The sequence below is a fragment of the Monodon monoceros genome, unplaced genomic scaffold (genome assembly GCF_005190385.1).
Source record: "Monodon monoceros isolate NGI ecotype Baffin Bay Population unplaced genomic scaffold, NGI_Narwhal_1 Super_Scaffold_21, whole genome shotgun sequence".
NCBI classification, from domain to species: Eukaryota; Metazoa; Chordata; class Mammalia; order Artiodactyla; family Monodontidae; genus Monodon; species Monodon monoceros.
This window is the reverse complement of record NW_021703778.1, coordinates 114,970,151-114,991,149: the sequence shown is the minus strand read 5'-3', so window position 1 is coordinate 114,991,149 and position 20,999 is coordinate 114,970,151. Positions and strand designations below refer to the sequence as shown.

Genomic DNA, 20,999 nt, shown 5'->3' with positions numbered 1-20,999 from the left:
CGATAAAAATAAATCGAGTTTCCTTAAGTTTCATATAATGAATGTAGATATTTTTCTTGCTTTCTAAAAGACTGACACAGGGACTTCCCTGGTGGTGTAATGGTTAAGAATCCGCCTGCCAATGCCCGGGACACGGGCTTGAGCACTGGTCTGGGAAGATCCCACATGCCGCGGAGCAACTAAGCCCGTGAGCCACAACTACTGAGGCCTGCACGCCTAGAGCCCGTGCTCTGCAACAAGAGAAGCCACAGCAATGAGAAGCCCGTGCACCGCAACCAAGAGTAGCCCCCACTCGCCACAACTAGAGAAAGCCAGCGTGCAGCAACAAGGACCCAACGCAGCCAAAAATAAATAAATAAATTTTAAAATAAATAAAAGACTGACATATATTCTGGGTAGATAACAGTGGACAATTTTAGGAAAATTACACACTTTACTAAAGGCAATAACTTTGCTTTTGCAGTAAAAACAAGTATAAATGCTACCCTGGAGTTTGACAGATTCCATTATTATGTGTAAATTAGAATATATGAATAGAATTTAGTTACATATATTAACTTTCAATTTTAATAACAGTGGAAGGAAGCAGATACATCAATATATCAAAAAAGGCTTTGAGAAGCTAGCTACTAGCAAAGAAAGAAAAAACAGAATATGCTGTAAACATAGCAAGAAATTTAGCAGAACTGACAACGATAAAAGAAATGGTCACCAAAGCAGAAAGAGTTATCATTGAGGTCATCAAGTAATCAAATTTTCAGTAACTTCAACATTTTGGAATTTAGCATCCCTCCAAGACTAAAGGGAAAGATCTCTGACTCAAAAGAGGAATGGAAGGTTCACAATACTCAGATTAAGGATATCTGGAGAGACACAAATTTAGGCACAGACTCTGAGGTGCTTCTACAGCCAGCCTCCTTTGTCATTTACAATGACAAAATGGTAATAATTCATGGGTCTTTGTGGAACTCATCACTCTTGAAAAAGTATAGGTAGTCTATCTCATCTCCGATAGGTGATGGTAGACTTTGATAGATTAAGTAGGCATTTGCCAATCTCCAAAAATATGGCAAAGGACAAAGGGGATAAACTGTGTGACTCTCCCCCACCCTAATAGATACAGACAAATGGCCTCAAACTACCTTCCATGACTGTCTCAGGCTGTGGTTCATAATGTGAACTCCATACAATGTTGGATATGTCACTTGTCATCTGACTCAGCCACATGGGACCTTATTGACACATCTTTCCAACACAAAGCGAAGGATACCACCTGGCAACAACTAGAGTCAATGAAGAGAATTATATTTAATGAGCTCTCAAGGGTCAAGGGATGTGACTTAGAAGAGCAAGATCCAGATAGTCTTGAAGGCTCATTTCCTCCCCCTTTCAGAGCTGTCTCAGTGGTCTGAATGAATTAGCCCAGTGGAAGAAAAGGCCAGTAACAACCACTGAGATCTAAACTGAATTTTCCCTTTCTACTTTAAACATGGGATTAATTAAATGGCAGAGCTGGGCAAGGGGATAAGGATAAGATGGGGAAACCTGAAAACTTCCCAACTCTTTCTCAATCAGCTCTCAAGATACCATATCATTATTTTGCTTCTAAAATACATCCCCACAATATCAATAACCTCAGAAATACAAAATTTTGCTACAAGTATTCTATTTTATCAATCATATGTCCACATTGCCCTCCTCTGGGATAATTAAATCTACCAGCTCCTATTATGTGCCAGGCATTAGTGATACAAAGTTGGTTTTGATACAGTCTGTGCCCTTATGGTGACAGAAACAAATAAATTAATGCCTTAAATAAAAGGGCATACAAATAATATGAGAGATGGCCTATCTAATTCTGATTAGAGGAGTCAGAAATGATATCACAGAGAAGGTAAAGCTTGCCCTGAAAGAAAAATAAGGAAGGATGAACAAGTAAACAATGGTATTCTGGTCAAATTCAAATACATATATACATGTATATGTACATGTACACACACACACACACATTTAATGTAATAAGATAAAACTATGTAGAAAGCATATGACTAATCAAAGACTAAAATACAAATAAGGACATGAATGGTTCCCTTCTTTTTTGCCTTTTTACCTTTGTTTCCTACCACCCTTCTAAGAAAAGAGCTGATTAAAAAGAAATAATGGGAGAAGGAAAAGAATCAGAGAAAAAATGAATAAAAGAGTGGGAAGGAATGTACAGTGCATTGTGAAGCAATTTCGTAAACTAAAAATCAGGAAAAAATTCAAGATGTCTAGTTCAAACAAAAGTGTTATTCATCTCTTTTCATTCCAAAACAAGTCTTGGATTGCAATAGTTCCTTGGGTAACTATTTAATAATTTGGGGGTCTATCACATAACAAGAACATCAGCATGGTTGAGAAGAGAATTATAAAGATGGATAAAGGGTTTGAATTTTTTTTTAATTCAACACTGTTTGCTAATCAAGTACAATAAGCATCTTCACATAGAATGTGAAGAAATAGCTTAATCTAATGATTAAGGAATTTAAAAGGAATGGAAAGCAAAATTTCCAGGAAGTAGTTGATAAAAGCATTGATATGGATAGGTTATGGCTCTGGAATAAAGAGACCGATGGTACAGAGAAAATGTCTAAGAAACAGACCTATGCAAATATGGACATTTAAGATAAAAGTGATATTTCAAATTGATATACCAATATACAGTATTAAAACAACTGTCTATCCAATGGGGAAAAAAATAACTCTCCAACTAAACATTAAAACAAAAATAAAATCCAGACTAAAGGCTTAAAAATCAAAAGAAAATTTTAAATATTTAGAAGAAAACAGAGAATATTTTTTTAATCTAAAGATAAGTCGTAAAGAAAACAAAAATTCCATAAAAATAAATTAACTTACCTATAACAAAATTTGAAAACTGTTTTTTGATGTATAACAATAACATACATAATAATAAACTAAGAAAATATTTGCAAAATATAAAAGATTAGTATCCAAAGGATACTAAGAATTCCTATTAAGCAAGAGGGAAATGGATCAGGCAATTTACAGGAGGAAATACAAATGATCAATAAATATGAAAAGAGGCTCAAGCTTACTAATAATAAAAGAACTACAAAAAATAATCAAAGAAAGAAAAATGAGAAAACTTTTAACTCATGTGGCTGGAAATATTCAAAAAAGTTTTACATTAGGTATTGAAGAAATAGCTACTCTCAAATTCTTCACACATAACTACTCTTGAGGCCAAAGGGCAACATTCATTAAAACCGAAACTACACATATCTTACTTCCCAGCAATTTCATTAACTGGACTCATCTCTAAAGAACACATGTGTAAAACAAAAAGTGTTAATTGCAGCATTGTTAGTAATGGTGAAACACTGGAAACACCGTATATGTTCATCAGAGGAGACTGGATAAGACTGGATAAATATATTGTGGTATATTCATATATTTATTTATACAGCAATTAAAATAATAAACTTTATATTAAAATGGAAAGAATTCAAGAATATATGCTGATAAAAACTTGATAAAATAGAAAAATACTTTTTAAAAAAATCATATATAGACTGTAACTTTACACACATTAAACTCATGAGTGGTTGCCTCTGGGAAAGAGGGAACGTAATGACCTTCGGAAAGGAAACAGAATAGACTTCAACTGATATAGTGTGCTATTTATTTTTATGTTTTATGTACCCATCCTCTCTCTCCCCGTCTCCCTCCCTCTCTCTCTCTCACACACACACACACACACACACACACACACAGCTACACACACACACATATATATATATATATATATGAAACATATTAATATGTAAATTCTGGGAGGTGATATACAGTATTTTGCTATATTATCTATGTTTTTGTTTCTTAATCTGTAAAATGGGAATAACACTCTTAAGATTCTTCAAATGATTAATATAAAGCACTTAACATAACATCTGGCACAAAGTAAGCACCCCAAAGTAACTGTAATGATAAATTAAATTTTTTATGATTATAAACTATATTAAAACATAGTATTGACTAGTCTCTTTCAAATCTAGGACCATAGCTTCAAGTAGATATTCAACATTGCCCTGTAATCATACCACATTTCACTGACATTTAAGCAGCTTCACTCTCCTAAATGGCTACTCTGTACCTTTTTCTCCCTCCAAATCTCTGACAATCCCCTCCTCTCCTATCCCAAGTTAATGATCTTGCGTATCAAGAAACTTGATGCAGGGACTTCCCTTGTGGCGCAGTGGTTAAGAATCCGCCTGCCAATGCAGGGGACACGGGTTCAATCCCTGGACCAGGAAGATACCACATGCCGCAGAGCAACTAAGCCCGTACGCCACAACTACTGAGCCCACGTGCCACAACTACTGAAGCCTATGTGGCTAGAGCCTGTGCTCCTCAACAAGAAAAGCCACCGCAATGAGAAGGCCACGCACTGCAAAGAACAGTAGCCCCCGCTGGCCACAACTAGAGAAAGCCCACATGCAACAATGAAGACCCAATGCAGCCAAAAATAAATAAATAAATTTATTTATTTATTTATTTATTTAAAAAAAAGTACAAGGAGGGGAAGTGACATAATTCACCTTTAATGCATATCTCTCTACATTAAGTAGCACAAGATCTGCTGAGAATTAAGATTCTCATTCTTCTCTATTACTTCTCTATTCCTAGAAAAGGAGGCTGTGAGGCTAGATAGAGGAACAGAAGGACACTGAAGTCAGAGCACTGAAAGATCAAGAGGGGCACTGAGAGGTCAAGAATACCAAAGGGTGAAAAAATGATAAAAACTGAAACTTTTTTCATTAAAGTATCTGTGGTTTTCTTACTTTTTTTTAAACTTAAAATTCTAACAAAATAAAGTATTTACATGAACTTAGACACAATTACTACCTTTCTTGTTAGATTCATGAATATATTACTCTGATTAATACCCGCACTACATATTATTTGTAGATATAATTCTCAAGAATCAGTTAAGAGACTAAAAGCCAAGAATCCTGCAGATTCATACCCTGACAGTCAAAAAACTATCCTTTAAATTCTAGCATTACTTTTCTTATTTGAATTATTTGTTACTAGTATTGTTGAAACATAGTTACTAATTACAGTTTATAAAAAGCATAAGAATATTTTGATATGCATGCCTCTTAAAATGTATTAGTAACTACTAAATATGGGAGTTAAGAGATCGTATTTTAAGACTTTCTAAAAACTTGCTTAAATTATTACTCTTCAAGATTGCTTACTATGCACAGCTTTGTAAATAAGAGCAAGTACAAAGAAAACAAGGCAATTACTTAAGTGGAACTAAACAGAAAAATCATATATTCCTTTCTTCCAAAAGGTAATTTTAAAATCTAAGAAATTATGTTACCCCAATATAGTTTTTAAAAGATAGTTATATAATAAGTGAAAACACATTATAAAAGTATAACCCCTCTGGGTAGACTGCATTCATTACCTCAATTCTTCACCCTTCCTTGTATCCTTGTTCTTAAGAGGTAGAATATATATCCTGCCCAATGGTTCCAAATTCTGTCATGTGACTTGCTTTGCCAATCAAATGTTAGCTACTGTGATTCAAAGAGAGGTTTTAAAAAGCACTTTCATGTGTTTGCTTTTCTACTCCTGAACTTCAACAGGATGAGAACCGCACAGAATAAAGTTCCACTTCTTACGGAATGAAACACTGAGCAAGGTAAGTCACACTGATTAAATTTTTGTTGCAGTCCAATATTTATTAAGAATTTATAATGGGCTTGTTATTTCCAGAACATTTTCCTGTTAAAATTCTAATTCTGATTACTTATGATATGTGAATATTAACTTATTTATATTATTTATCAAGAACTTTTTTCTGCTTTAAATGTAAAGATTTCTATCTAAATTCATAAGATGAATAAAAATAATCAGAAAACTGTCCCTTAATCTGAATGCTGGTTTATAGGTGTGCTCAAATTGTGAAATAATCATCAGGTTAATATGCTTTAAAACACCTGCACTTTACTCTATGTGTACTGTATCCAGATAAGAAGGGTTTTTTTTAACTTTTGATTTTAAAATAAAGATTCCCAGAGAGCTGCAAAAATAATACAGAAAGTTCCTGCATACCCTTTACCCAGTTTCCCCAAATGTTTACATCTTTCACAAATATAGAGCAATATAATAACCAGGAAACTAACATTGGTCCTATGACTAACGTGTATAGTTCTTGCCATTTTATCACATGTGTAGATTTGTGAAACCACCACCACACTCAAGATACAGAACTATTCCATTACCAAAAAGATCTCTCCATGCTACCCTTTAGTCACATCCACTCTCCTCCCCCTTCCATCCCTAACTCATGGCATCCACTAATCTGTTTTCTAGTTCTATGATTTTGTCATTTCAAGGATGTTATATACATGAAATCATATAATATGTGACCTTCTGAGATTTTTTTTTTAGTCAACATAATGCCCTTGAGATCTATTCAAATTATTGCATGTATCAATAGTTCATTTCTAGCTTGATTCCACCAATGTCAGAGAACACACTATATGATTTCAATTCTTTTAAATTTGTTAAGGTTTGTTTCATGGCACAGGATATGATCAATCTTGGGAAATGTTCCCTTGGGGCTTGAAAAGCATGTCTATTCTGATGATGATTTATCTGATCCATAGTATTTTTGAGGATTTTTTTGGTGGTTGCTCTAGGTATTAACATAACTTATCACTGCTTACTGGTGTCAACATTTACCAATTTGATTAAATTGTAGCTTGACCTAGAACAGGAAATCTCCCAATAAGAAGTTTTTAAGAACTGAAAAAGGTGTGTTCATCAATTAGGTTTAGAAAAGAATGTGTAAATAGTCTTTGGTTTTACTAACATTGCATATTACAATACGCTATTTGGTCTACCAACTAGATTGAACATTATCTAACAAATTCAGCATTAACCATTAATACCTAACTAAATTTTCTTTTTTTTTTTTTTTGGTAGGCGGGCCTCTCACTGTTGTGGCCTCTCCCGTTGCAGAGCACGCGCAGGCTCAGCGGCCATGGCTCATGGGCCCAGCCGCTCCGCAGCATGTGGGATCTTCCTGGACCGGGGCACGAACCCATGTCCCCTGCATCGGCAGGCGGACTCTCAACCACTGTGCCACCAGGGAAGCCCTACCTAACTAAATTTTCTACTACTCAGATAAACAGATTACACAGATCACTCAGTTCATCTCTCTCACTGTATATAAGGACTGAGGTCCAAAGAGATAAAACAAGTTTCAAAACACATAAAACGATTAAAAAGAGTGAAGATTAGAAACCAAATTTCTTAATTTCCAGTCCAAATACTTTTTCACCTGAACCATTCTTGCTCTACAACATGCACTCTAAATTATAAACACATAAAAGAATGTTAGATGAACATATACATTACACTGCAGAATTTTGGAAGAAAAGATGATTAAAACCTATATTGGTCTATTAAAAGATTGATTTGCAGCTATAAGTAGTGAAAATAAAATGTTGATTACTTGAAGAAACTAGATCTATACTGTTAACAAAATCTCTAAGTAATAAAAATATCTGAAATATAATATACAGGAAAAAGACAAGTTAGAGTATATCTTTTTTGACTATATAAGGTAAGAACATTCCCCCCGCCCCGAAGTATTTAACAGTGCAAAAACAAATGATTCCTTGGAATTATAGAATCATTTAAAATTATTTCTGCTTACTCATCTTAAGTAAAGAAAAAATTTTTTAATTTGGCCAGGTACTAACATGTTAAGGGAATATATGAATTTTACAAAGTATGCTTAATAGGACTAAATTACAGAAAATCTGAAACAACTACGGAGGCCACATCATTCAGAAATTTAGTTATTCTCGTTGTCATTATTTTTTAACACAAGTGTTTTAAACTAAAATATTTTAAAATTTAAGAAAAATCTTAAAGACACAATTATTACTGGAAAGCAGGACTCTTCATGAGTCCTGATAATTCAACATAATATAAAATGTAGGTAGGGGGAGATTAGGTTATTGCCATCTCTTATTTTATGCAAGTCCACATTTTAGAGCTGAGAAAACAGTGAGAGATAAAATGAAAAACTCAAGATTATACAAAAAATTAACATCAGTGTTACGATAAAAACCTAGGTCTCCTCCTTCCTTATTCAGTGTTCTAATTTACCAATTAGCTAAGAGTAATACAAAATAAAAGAATCAACCCAGAAACCTGTTCAGTGACTATTTAGATGAAATAGGGATGTACTGAGGGCAAACACAGAATATTTTTATAATTTTACTCTAGGTGAAAACAGGTCTAATAGCTAAATACATTTATCAGCATTGCTCCAATTCAAGTAGAATCTTAGGAGTCACTTAACCCCACTCATTCGTAAAGTATAGGACAGTCTCTAAAATTCCTTTACTCTTTCTGTAGAGTTATCCTATTTCATTAAGATTAGCACTGGCACAGGTGCCCCTGTGTTAAACCAAATGGATCAGTTACATTATTTGGAAACACTCTCTATCGAATGGATATATATCTCTTCTATGAAGACATTAATTCAGAAGCTCACGGTTTTGAATTTTCAGTTAGACTTTGAAAATAATGGATACCAGGTTCCACTTCTAGCATGGCAGATTCAGAAGCTCACAATTTTGAATTTTCAGTTAGGCTCTGAAAATAATGGATACCAGGTTCCATTTCTAGCATGGCAGAGTAAGCTCATAACAGACTGACCCTCCTACATATAATAAGTCCAGACAATTTACAAAAAATAACTACCTGAAGTGTAGTTACTATAGAAAACAGTATCAAAGTTCCTCAAAAAATTAAAAATAGAACTACCATATGATCCAGGAATTCCACTTCTGGGTATTTATCCCAAAAAAACCCAAAAACACTAACTTGAAAAGATATCTGCATCCCCATATTCACTGCAGCATTATTTACAATAGCCAAGACATGGAAACAACCTAAGAATTCATTGATGGATGAATGGATAAAGAAAATGTATATACACATACAAACAATGGAATATTATTCAGCCATAAAAAAGAAGGAAATCTTGCCATATGTGAAAACATGAATGGACCTCGAGGGCATTATGCTACGTGAAATACAAATCCTGCATGATCACACTTACATGTGGAATCTGAAAAACCAAAAACCAAACTCATAGAAAAAGAGATTCGATTTGTGGTTACCGGAGGTGGGGGAGAGAGAAGGGAAACTGGGTGAAGGGGATCAAAACGTACAAACCACTAGTCATAAAATAAATAAGTACTGGGGATGTAATGTACAACATGATGACCGTAGTTAACACTGCTGTATGATACATAGGAAAATTGTTAAGACAATAAATACTAAGAGTTCCCATCACAAGGGAAAAAAAAATTTTTTCCTTTTTTTTGGCTGAGTCACGGGGCTTGTGGTATCTTAGTTCCCCGACCAGGGATCAAACCCAGGCCCCGGGAATGAAACCACCGAGTCCTAACCACTGGACCGCCAGGGAATTCCCAAACTTTTTTTCTTTTATTTTGTATCTATATGAGATGATGGATTTCACTAAACTTATTATGGTAGGTAATCATTTCACGATGTGTGTAAGGCAACTCATTGTGCTGTACACCTTAAACTTACACAGGGCTGTGTGTCAATTATATATCTCAATAAAACTGGAAAAAAAATCAAAAAATTTAAAAATAATGAAATAAATAGCTGAAGACTCAGGACCATGAACAAAAGTAGGCAGATTTGGGAAAGGAGTGGGAACTTGAAAGAAGGGACCCATATGGGGTGAGTTTTCCTTTATAGTTTAGCCTGAAAGCAGACCACAGTCAAACTATAGCACAGAGCAGTCAAAATTCACAGTACTTTCTGGCTTGAAAAACCAAAGGACAGAGCTCATGAGAGCCAGAGAAGTGGAACCTAAAATTCTGAGTTTTCTGCCCAAGTCTATTGCTGACCCCTGAACCGCACACATGTGAGGCAAACTTAAGCAGTTTTCAGCAAAGGCTAAAAACTGAACTGATATTTGAGCTGCTACCCACCACAGGAGAGAATAAGTCTACAGTTTCACCAACTTAATTGTCTTGTAACACAAAACAAACAACAGTCTTCAGAGAAATACGGTAGAATCCAGAACCTCCACAATGTCTATAATACAATCCAAAATTAATATACAAAGAAACAGAAAAATGTGACCCATTCTTAAAGGGAAAATACAATCAACAGAGGCCATCCTCAAGATGACCTTGATGTTAGAATGACCATACAAGGACTTTAAAGCAGATATTGGGGTTTAAAAAATACTTACAGTGATTTTTAAAAAGTAAGAAATTTCAGCAAAGAAATCAAAACTTAAAAAAAAAAAGGAAATTCTAGAACTGAAAAATACAATATCTAAAATAAAATTGTACTGGATGGGCTTAACAGCAGAATGGAAGTGACAGAGGGAAGAGTCACTAAACTTTAAGACCGATCTAAAGAAATTATTCAAGTGAAAAAAGAAGGGAAAAAAAATTGGAAACAAAATGAAAAGAGACTCAGAGACCTGGGACAACACCGAAATGTCTGAAAAATTACAAGTTTCAGGCAGTTTTTAAAGGACATGTAAAATTTGTTCCAATTTTATGAATAACAGTCACTACTATTTGAGTTCTAGTCTCAGCTCCTCACCTGGCTGTTTTAACCTAAGATTGTTAGCTAATCTCTTCAGGGACTCAATGCCCTTCTCCATTTAGTAAGGGCACTGAATAGATTAGTGGTTCTTAAATTTAACTAATCCTCAGAACCTCCTAGGGAGTTTTTTAGAAATACAGAGCTTACCTCCAGAGTTCATGTTCAGAAGGTGTAATATAAATCAACATTGTAAATCAACTATACTTCAATAAAATTTACCCAAAAAAAAGGTGTAATGAGGTGAAACCCAGGTATTTGCATTTTTTTTTGAAGTTCCCTAGATTATTTCTGATGATAAGCCAAGTTTGAGAATCACTACACTGGATAGTACTTGGGGAGGTAGGCAGAGCATGTGACAGGGACTCTTGGTACTGACAGCTTGTAAATTCTCAAAAGGAATGTCCTCTACAAAGATATACAGAAATATGATATCCAACAAAACCCTGAAATCAAGTTCCTTAAGAAAGGGGCTGTAGTTTATTAATCTTTATTTTTATCACAGCTAAACTTTAAAATGAAAGTTACTCAAGAAAAAGTCCTTGAAAAAAGGATGTTCTATGCCACCTGCTAAAAGATTCTTAAGTTTTTAAGTCACAGCATATGTATTTCTAAATATAAAAACAATAAGAAAAAATATTCAGCTTTCTGTGAATTATTGGGGTATTCATTCATTCAACAAATATTTACTGGGCAAGTACTACAGGTCCAGCATTGTTCTAGGTGCTGGAGATACAGCAGTGAACTAAAGTGACACAAATCTCTGTCTTTATGAAGCTGATATTCGAGTGATATCAAGCCGAGGAAAGTGATATCAAACCAAAGGAGGTACCACTTCATAGAACATACACACTATCAAAGCAAAGGCTAATTCTTGGAATTAAAGGTTTTTTTATCACAGTATTCTTACCTCCAACTCCTCAGGAAGCAATCTGAACTAGTATATTTTTTTAATTGTAACTAATTTATACAAAGCAGGCATAGTTCATTTTACATAACAGTGTCTGTCCGTGAAACACTAGGCATAAATAAAAGTTTAGCAAGCTGAATAATTTAAAATACATCCCTTGAGAAAGTAGGGGAGATTTTAGTTCTATCAGGAGAACAGCAGTTATTGCCTTACTTCAGGATGTTCTACTGTGAGTCTTCTAGTAAATATATTTATTTTGGCAATTAATCTAAGATATACTGTTCAAGGTAGAAAGACAATTACAGGCTTCCCTGGTGGTGCAGTGGTTGACAATCTGCCTGCCAACGCAGGGGACATGGGTTCGAGCCCTGGTCTGGGAAGATCCCACATGCCGCGGAGCAACTAGGCCCGTGAGCCACAACTACTGAGCCTGCGCGTCTGGAGCTTGTGCTCCACACAAGAGAGGCCGTGACAGTGAAAGGCCCGCGCACCATGGTGAAGAGTGGTCCCCGCTCGCCGCAACTAGAGAAAGCCCTCGCACAGAAACGAAGACCCAACACAGCCAAAAATAAATAATTTTTTTTTTTTTTAAAAAGACAATTACAAGAAGGTAAATAGTATAACTGCACAGAAGTGATGAAGGAATTGGTATACCTAGGTTTATGAATGCATACCAAAAAGGAACTCCCTAAAAGATATAAAACTAAATTCTGAGAAGGGCATGCTTAAGATGATGAGGGGGATTTTTTTCACTTTCCTAATTATACATTTCTCCATTGTTTGGATTTTCTAACATAAATATAAACATGTATCACTTCTATGAGCAACAAAAACAATAAAGACATTCCATGGGGCAGCGGGGGGGCTGGGGGGGTGCAGAGAGGACAGCCTTCTGTAATGTGAACAATTATCCCTAATTATTCTATTTGGAAATGTGTGTATTGTTGTTTTCTAATACATATCATGGCTTTTCTTAAGACAGGGCACACACGTTCTCCTCTTTTCTTCCATTCCTGCATGTTGCACATACTGCTTGCCTTTCAAATAAACATACTAACATACTCTTTCCATACCTGATGAAGGAATCATCATCCTACGATCTTGTTCCCAGGGAGGTGAAAGGGACCCAGTGTCAGAAGATGCTCTATGAGGATCAGTTAACCTATCAGAGCTTGATTCTCCTCTTTCGTTGGTAATCTGATGGTCCAGAGGATTCCCTGGGCCTCTTGAGCCTAATTAAAGAAGAAAAATACAGCTATGTTTTATCTAAAAAAGTATTACAAGATCCATCATCAAATAAAATCCAGACCTTTTTAAAAAGGAAAAACAATCAGATTCCAACAAAGTTTCCCTAAGACACATTAGACTGTAACTCTATCCTACCAAAGCCATTTCTAAGACAAAAAGGAAAAAATAATTGTCATGTACATAAGCAAACACTTGCCTATAAAATATTTTTAAATGTTATCACCATCATTATTTACACATAAAATCAGTGGTTAAATTGAAAATTATAACCACTAAGTCTGAAAAATAAGGGTAGAAAGTAAATTGCAAAGCAAGAGACGTCTATACCAGATGTAATAATTACAAAATCAGGCTTTTGTTGCTTAAACTAATATGCCAATAGTCAAAAAGCACATGATGCCTTTAAAACAGTCATCTTAGAGGCTAATATACCTATTTCAATATTTCTGAAATGACTTGAAGTTTGTTTTTTTTTTTTGCGGTACGCGGGGCCTCTCACTGTTGTGGCCTCTCCCGCTGCGGAGCACAGGCTCCGGACGCACAGGCTCAGCGGCCATGGCTCACGGGCCCAGCCGTTCTGCGGCATGTGGGATCCTCCCGGACCGGGGCACGAACCCACGTCCCCTGCATAGGCAGGCGGATTCTCAACCACTGCGCCACCAGGGAAGCCCTCGAAGTATTTTTTTAGAACAACTCTTTTAGAAATGTACTCAGATTAACTTAAGAGCCACTCAAAAAATTGGATCTTAATGTTGTAACATGACTCTCTACTTCTGCCCCAAAATGATTTTAACCAGTCTGATTACAAACTTTATATCTGCCAAATAAATTTGGCTTTAAATGGCTTCTAGCAATTTCTAAATATCAAATTCACCTTCAAAGACAGCTCACAACTCTGAAGGCGAGTCTAAAACAAGAGTTTCAAAAACAACAGCACTGTCGAAATAAACACTTTGAACAAGGTAACACTCATTTGGATAAGAAAAACTGACATGCTAACATTAATAAAGAAGGGGAATCATTTTAAAGTTCCTTTCCTATGATCACAGAAAGAATGGTACCTCAATTAATAACCCATATTCAATTAAAATGAAAAATATTTAAAAATTTTTAACATTAAATAAAATAAATTAATACTTCATCTGTCATTGAGGGAGGAATGAGTTCAAAAAAGTTTTTAAAAAATTGCTTTAATAGAAATCTTTCTACAATGCTTCCCACATTTCAGTACCTCCTTTAAAAGAAGAGACTAAAGCAGAAACTAACACACCACTGTAAAGCAATTATACTCTAATAAAGATGTAAAAAATAAATAAATAAATAAAATATAAATCTTAAAAAGAAAAAAGAGACTAAAACTAATATGACCTTTTCATGGTAACTTGTACAAGTAAGTATAACCATTTTTTTTTTAATATGTAGTAATCTTTAAAATTGTCCTATCTACTCTCTTTTGCAGAGTCAGGAGGCCAACTGACTTTTATATCAGAACGTCAACTTTTCCTTATTCCTTCTAGCATGTTCATCTTTCTAATCAGTTCATTAGAAGAAAAAGGCTGGGAAAGCAGAAAATTAAATCAATGAGACATGTGCAAGAGTCCATTAGGCTGTTTGTCTAGAGTGAAGGACAGATCTTTAAAGGAGACATTCAAAGGCTTTCTCCTGATTGTTTACTTCCAGAGAACAAAGTACAGGCCAAGTGACTACCAGGTGAAAAACTGCAAACATGAAAACGCTAAAGGTTAAGATTTTTCATTCAGTCCAAAAGTTACATACAATTTACTCTAAAAAGAAATTATCTTCCTATACTCAACCTTATTCAAACATATATCTCATCCAAACTTTCAAAAAAAAAAAAAATGATAACAAGAGGAAGGAAAGGAAAGGTCATTCTTCTCGGGTGGGTCACAGAAACTTTTAATTCAAAACAACTCTTTTAAAGACCTGCTGATAACTTACCTAAAACTTCTGTAGCTTTTCTAATGAATAGTAAAACACACTTGCAAATGCTAACCACACTGTATCTTGAAAGTAATTTAAAAAGAAAGGAAAGTAATTTAAATAGGAGAGGAGAAATCAAAGGTAATTTTTACTGTTATTCCAAATATTCAATTGACTACAAGCAATCCTTGACTTATGTCATTCAACTTCCAGTGATTCACATTTGCAGTTTTGCCAATTATATACCCTTATTTCTAGGGCACTGTTTTTCAGACTGCTGGCTACAACCCATTGTGGTACATGAAATTAACTTAATCTTAACTAGCATTCTTTTTTAATGAAATGGAATAGAACTGAATAGAAGATATCAGAAAGCATCAAAAATAGTAAGGGTAGTGCTATTTCATGTGACTGGTTTCAATTACATTTATGTTGGTGTGTGTAATATGACATGATATAAACACAGATTTGGTGCTAAAAACCTAAGACTCTTGATTTTGGAATACATAGGTTTGAATTTTGCTACAACTCAAGGGAAAATTTTAAAGTAACTTGACAAAGTAAACAAAATATAGTTGAGAGATCAAAAGAGTAAAACTCCAGATATACAGGTAACATCAGGGTAAGCTCTGATGAGGTAAATGCAGAAAGATCAATAGCTAATGCTTGGGCTTGAAGTGGCTCTGGAAATTCTCAAAAACACATAAGAAGGTAACAAAGCAGACAATTTGGGGTCAGTTTCTCAAAGTATTAACAAATGATTTAGGTCTCTTTTAGGTTCCCATCAAAACTCTGCCTTCGAGAGAGCACTTCTGAATTCCTTTTTTTAAAAAAAAAAAAAAAGGATCTTTCACTTGTTGATTTTCTACCATGAAAAAGACCATGATAATAAGGTAAAAAAAATTTTTTAAATTCTATATTCCAATAATGTTTCATTAAAATACAATTTTATGTACCCTTTATAAAGTGATATATAGTATAATACAGTTTTTAAGAAGTTAAAATATGATTTTAAAAGATATATATCAAGTCCTTGAACAAAATGTAATCCATTATAACAGTGTTTCTAAGGGAAAAATATATTCAAATTAGATGTCACAGAGCTCCTTTTCCAAACAAAAGTAACCCAGAATAAGTGCAAGGAATGCCTGTATTTTGCAAAGGTTTATTTTAAAGATCATTTTAAAGATAAGTTGAGATGAAAATATAAAGTAAGGAAGAAATCTAGAGTAATAAAGATGTTTAAACAATATACCTCTTCCTCCTCCCCCTGGAAGCAAAGGTGAGAGTCTGAGTGGACCCTCCAACAAAGTTGGAGGGGAGAGAAAAGCTCTCATTTCAGGTGAAGGTCGACCCAATGGTGAGGGACCATATGGGGAATGCTCTGGAATAATTAAAACAGCATATTTAAATTCATAGTTTCAATTACCTACACTACAGATTAGAATCCCATTTCAACAATTACCTTCGGGTCATTCTATTGCCAATTTAAGTTTAATCCCTGTCTTAAATACTAATCATGCCTTGGGTTTTGCTGATATGGGATAGAATTAAATATTGAACCCTCTGTTTTTAAAGTCTATCTACCAAATGGACACTTCAGTCAATAAAAACATCATCTCCTTGGTAACTAATACACTTGAATAACCATACAATATTAAGCAAAGGACATCATATTTTAGAGTAGTAAGAGGACTTGAGGGGCATGAAGTTTGTTTGGTTTTGTTTTGTTTTTAATGGCAGTATGTTTCCAGATATTTAAGCTGGTGAAGGTTGTAACATGGAAGGGCTCTGTTTAAATCAGGGCCAGCCCCAGATAGGCTGTGTTGGGCCATGAATTACTAGAGAAAAGCTCACATTTTGAAAAGTAGGAAAAAAAACCCCACAAAATACTCTGAAACATCAGAAATTACTTTTGATTCATCACCAGTGAAAATTCAGTTTACATAAAATAATTCATTAAATAAATCACTTTATCTATAAACCATATAACCAAGAAGAGCCTTATCACTTTACAAACTTCACCATTCTCAAATAATGGTTATACTTCCAAAGATCAAAAATCAACAACATCAAAAAACAAACAAACTTAAATGCCACCAAAATAACACTTTTCAAAACATGTTAAATTTTATTATGTAGCTTATATAATATTCAAATATAGTTACAACAAAAGATCAAAGCATTATTTACCCTGAGACTTTTTTGCTTTAGATTCAGATAAAAATTCCTTCTGAATAATTCCCCCCACTCCAGATTTTGTTCCTATTTGAAATCCATAACAATCTTCTATTTTTTAATGTAGAAATACTTTCATTTTAATGAAACTGGACTCTCAAAAGTGATTTTTATAACTTTTCAACAGTTATTAAAAGGGGAATCTACCTATGTAAAAATAAGTTTGTTTTCACTGCCCTAGAAGCTTAATTCCAATTCAACCAAAATTATTTGGAAAAATTTTAACTATTTGGAATAGTATGAGATCATAAAGATGCTAACTCATTAATGAATGGACAGAAATATTAAATACATCTTCCAAAGAACTGTTTCTTTTAGGGATAATTAAAGCAATCAAAACTCATATTATTAAGGTTTTCCCAACTTTTTAATGAATACTTTTAAATAATTTAAAACCAGTTGTTTTAATCTTATTTTTATAATTTAAGCAAATTCCAAAGAATAGTTAATATATAAACAGTCACAATGCTATTCCATTTAAGCAATCCTTATTCATTCTCCAAAAAAATAACTAATGAGTACCTTACTATGTACAAAGCACTTTGCTTCTCAAGGAGCTCAAGGTACTAAACATACTTTATCTTACCAAATGCCACTGAGAAAAGGAGGCAGCCATTATTTACATTATTGCGAGAGAACAAAACTCAGAAAATTGGGAGACCATGAGAGAACTCAGATTAGAACCCTAGCTCCAAAATCTAAATATTTATTAGCAGTGTTAATTCACACTAATATAAACTATATATGCAATATGTATAAAAATATATGCATTTTAAATGAGGGATTAAAAAAAAAAACTACCTCTGCCAAATGCTGTATTTGGAACATCAAGTGCATAAGGATCTTTTTCTAAAAGTTCAAATTTAAACTCTGTTTCAGTTAACCTGCAAATAAAGAACAAACATCTCTAAGTTACTCATCCAAGAGAAGCACCCACACTTCAAGAAACTGCCACTATTAAGTACAAGCTACTCTTCACTATCTCAATATCTACATAAGAGAAACAGATCCTTTAAAATTATTCTGACCAAAATACCTTTCCATATCCCCCACTATTTATTTTGGGGTAACAGGTTCCTTTTTGCCTAGTAATAGTGATGTTTTGTTGAGGCTTGGAATTGTTTTGTTTTGTTTCTTCAAAAACAGAGTATAAAGAGTACTATATCACAGAATCCAAATTTTAGAAAGATCTTGAAGGGTCCTCCAAGGTCAACCAGTTCAAGTCTATTATTTTACAACTAAGGAAAGTGAAGCTAGCAGTTTAAATGATTTATGCAAAATGAAAGTACCAGGATTAAAACACAGGGCTCCCAGCTCTGAGTTCCATATGCTTTCCATTATAATGTTATCCATATGATTCCAATCATAACATAAAATTGGAATCTGATTAACTCATCCTACTATTTTACTCCTAAATTTTTTTATCTGAAAAATATGACATTTTAAAAGAATCTTATTTCTAGTTCTTGACCATCAGATCTGAAATGATACATTTAATCATTCAGTTTTCATTTGTGAGTAGAAAAGACAAGAAGACTAAAACTAATACTGGATAATGTTAATAGTACATTCTGTCAAGAAATTATAACACTATGGGAAGACTTTCACAATCTTCATAGAAAAGCGTTTACTCTTCCCTTCGATTGTACACTGTACCCTTTTATCCTCCTATTCATTTTGTTATTGTAAAGCAATGCCACCCAATGCAATAAAACCAGGGAAAAAGAGAAATAATAAACATTCTATCCACTTATTCATTAAAAGATGCTAATACTCTGAGAAGTACTATATCAGAGAGATTCATCCTGTCTATCTCCATCTCTGGTAATCTCCTGCTACCTACACTGGTTTAAAAAAAAAATTTTTTTTTAAGTTACTTTTTACAAAAGAATCTGTGAAAAGTTTCCTTCTGTTAGAGTAACCTCTCCAAGACAACTGTTTCAAACAAAAATCTAGTAACTCCTAGTAAAACTAATAGATACTTTACCACTAGATATGTTGGGTTCACTGAAAGCTTTCTTGTTTATCCTTATAAAAGTATTAACTAATTACTAAAATGACAACTAAGAATAAAAGTCATAACTAAAGTTTTTAAAGTATTCCCACTAAGATACTTACTTTTGTCTGTTGTGAGCATTTTCTTTCCTTAAATCATTGAGGTTTCTTTCAGTAGTTCGAGCTGCCAACTTAAGGAAAATAATATATCTTTAAAAACATTTATGAAAACTTAAAATGAAAGATAAGCATATATAAATATCTCAATAATGGCATACAAATATCCCAGTCACTTAAGTAACTAAGTATCCATTTCAGTAAACTCAATGTAAAAAAATTCTAATTCAGAAAATTATTTTAAAAGCGAATGAGTTTCATATAACCAGAAGACATGAGCCTAAGGCTGCAGTTTAATCATATACTTGCAAGAAATGCTTTTAGCTAGATGTGAAGTCAAGGATTAGCATTATTTGGTGCTGTAAATATCCAAATAAAATGACAAGAGCAATGTAACAGGACCCAAGCTTAGGAATTGAGACTCAGGATCATTATGCATGGCCGCATTGGCTATGGAACAAAGTAACCGTCTCTGGAAAGAAATCACTATAATTCTGTGAACCTATAAAGGTCTAAAACAGTTTCAGAGCTGGTAAAGGCCATTTTTTTTAATGGCTGAATATAATCAAAGCATGCTGCGTGTTTATTAAGTACACAGCACTGTACAGATACATTCCTTTAGTCTTTTACATTTGCTTAGAGACACTTTCATTTAATAAAAATCAGAGTATATATGTTTTAGAAAAAAAAGCTTACACTTATACCAAGAACATGCAATATACCCAAATAGTTGTGGGCAAAATTAAGCTTGTATAGAATACTGCATGTTTCCCAGTTATTCTGTGGACTCTCCAGATTACAAGCAACAGGGTGTGGAACATCAGACCTGCCAGATTAATGCAATCCACTAGAGCAAATGTAATGATCACAAAAAGGTACGTAAATTAACTCAGTCTGTAACTTTTTACAAGTAAAAAGAACTATATTATCAAATGTGTTCACTTAAAATGGTGAACTGCACCTGAGAATTGACTTTAACTGGGCAAATATTCACCAAAAATGTAGCTTAACCACATTTTAGCACTCAATATCAAAAAAATTCCATGTGTAAATCTTTTTCTGATATATAATTATATAATCAATTTTGTACTAACAAAAAAGAATACTACACCATAACAATTTTAGTTAACAAAATACCAATTCATTTCACTTTTAATAATGCAGAACTAAAATCATTTCTAAATGTTGTCTATAGTGTAACATATTTACTATTAAGCATATGGCAAAAAAAAATGCATAGTTAAGTCAAAAGTAAGTTCTACTCTGATTATAGTATCGTATATATTAAAGATATATCTACAACAGAGAAATATAAAAATAAACTGATGGCAATGATTCATACTTGAAAAGTTTATACCCAAAGGTTAGCAAAAACTGTAATTACAGTGAATAACTGCACTGTATTCCAAAACATTCATATTCAGATATTAAATATTTACAATATGCAAAAAAGATTCTATTAGGAACAGGTGTTATGGAAAATGAAACAGTCCCTATAAGCTTAAATCTGTGGTAAGGACAAATATAAATGACCATAGTACCTGCCATGAGATACAAAAAAGCAAAGTACTATGACAGTTTGAAGGAAGAAAAGATTAACTCTAACAGGATGGAGCAAAGAAATGCTCAATAGAGAAAGTAACATCTGAAATTATGAAATTATTTATAACAGTAAAATAGTGGAAACAAACTAAAAGTTTATAAAATGAGAAAGGTTTATATAAATTATAAAACATTCATAAAAAATATCTATGATACATTAAGAAAGCAGGGTATAAAACATTAATATATGATTTTGTTTTCTTAAACATATATATGTGCTTTATGTCTAAATGTATCAAAAAAGTATGGAATA

At 33.6% G+C, this 20,999-nt stretch overlaps 1 protein-coding gene across 12 annotated transcripts in view; it reads right to left on the bottom strand.

Moving 5' to 3' along the window:
- The window catches only part of MIA2 (MIA SH3 domain ER export factor 2), a 110,530-nt gene that overhangs the window by 8,483 nt on the left and 81,048 nt on the right, over window positions 1–20,999 (bottom strand). For all 12 annotated transcript variants that reach the window (XM_029236728.1, XM_029236724.1, XM_029236725.1 and 9 more), the window contains 4 exons: window positions 19,151–19,218; window positions 17,834–17,916; window positions 16,050–16,178; window positions 12,679–12,837 (listed from right to left, as the gene is read on the bottom strand). In XM_029236728.1, the coding sequence (XP_029092561.1) occupies window positions 12,679–12,837; window positions 16,050–16,178; window positions 17,834–17,916; window positions 19,151–19,218 (439 nt within the window). The remainder of the gene's footprint in view (window positions 1–12,678; window positions 12,838–16,049; window positions 16,179–17,833; window positions 17,917–19,150; window positions 19,219–20,999) is intronic.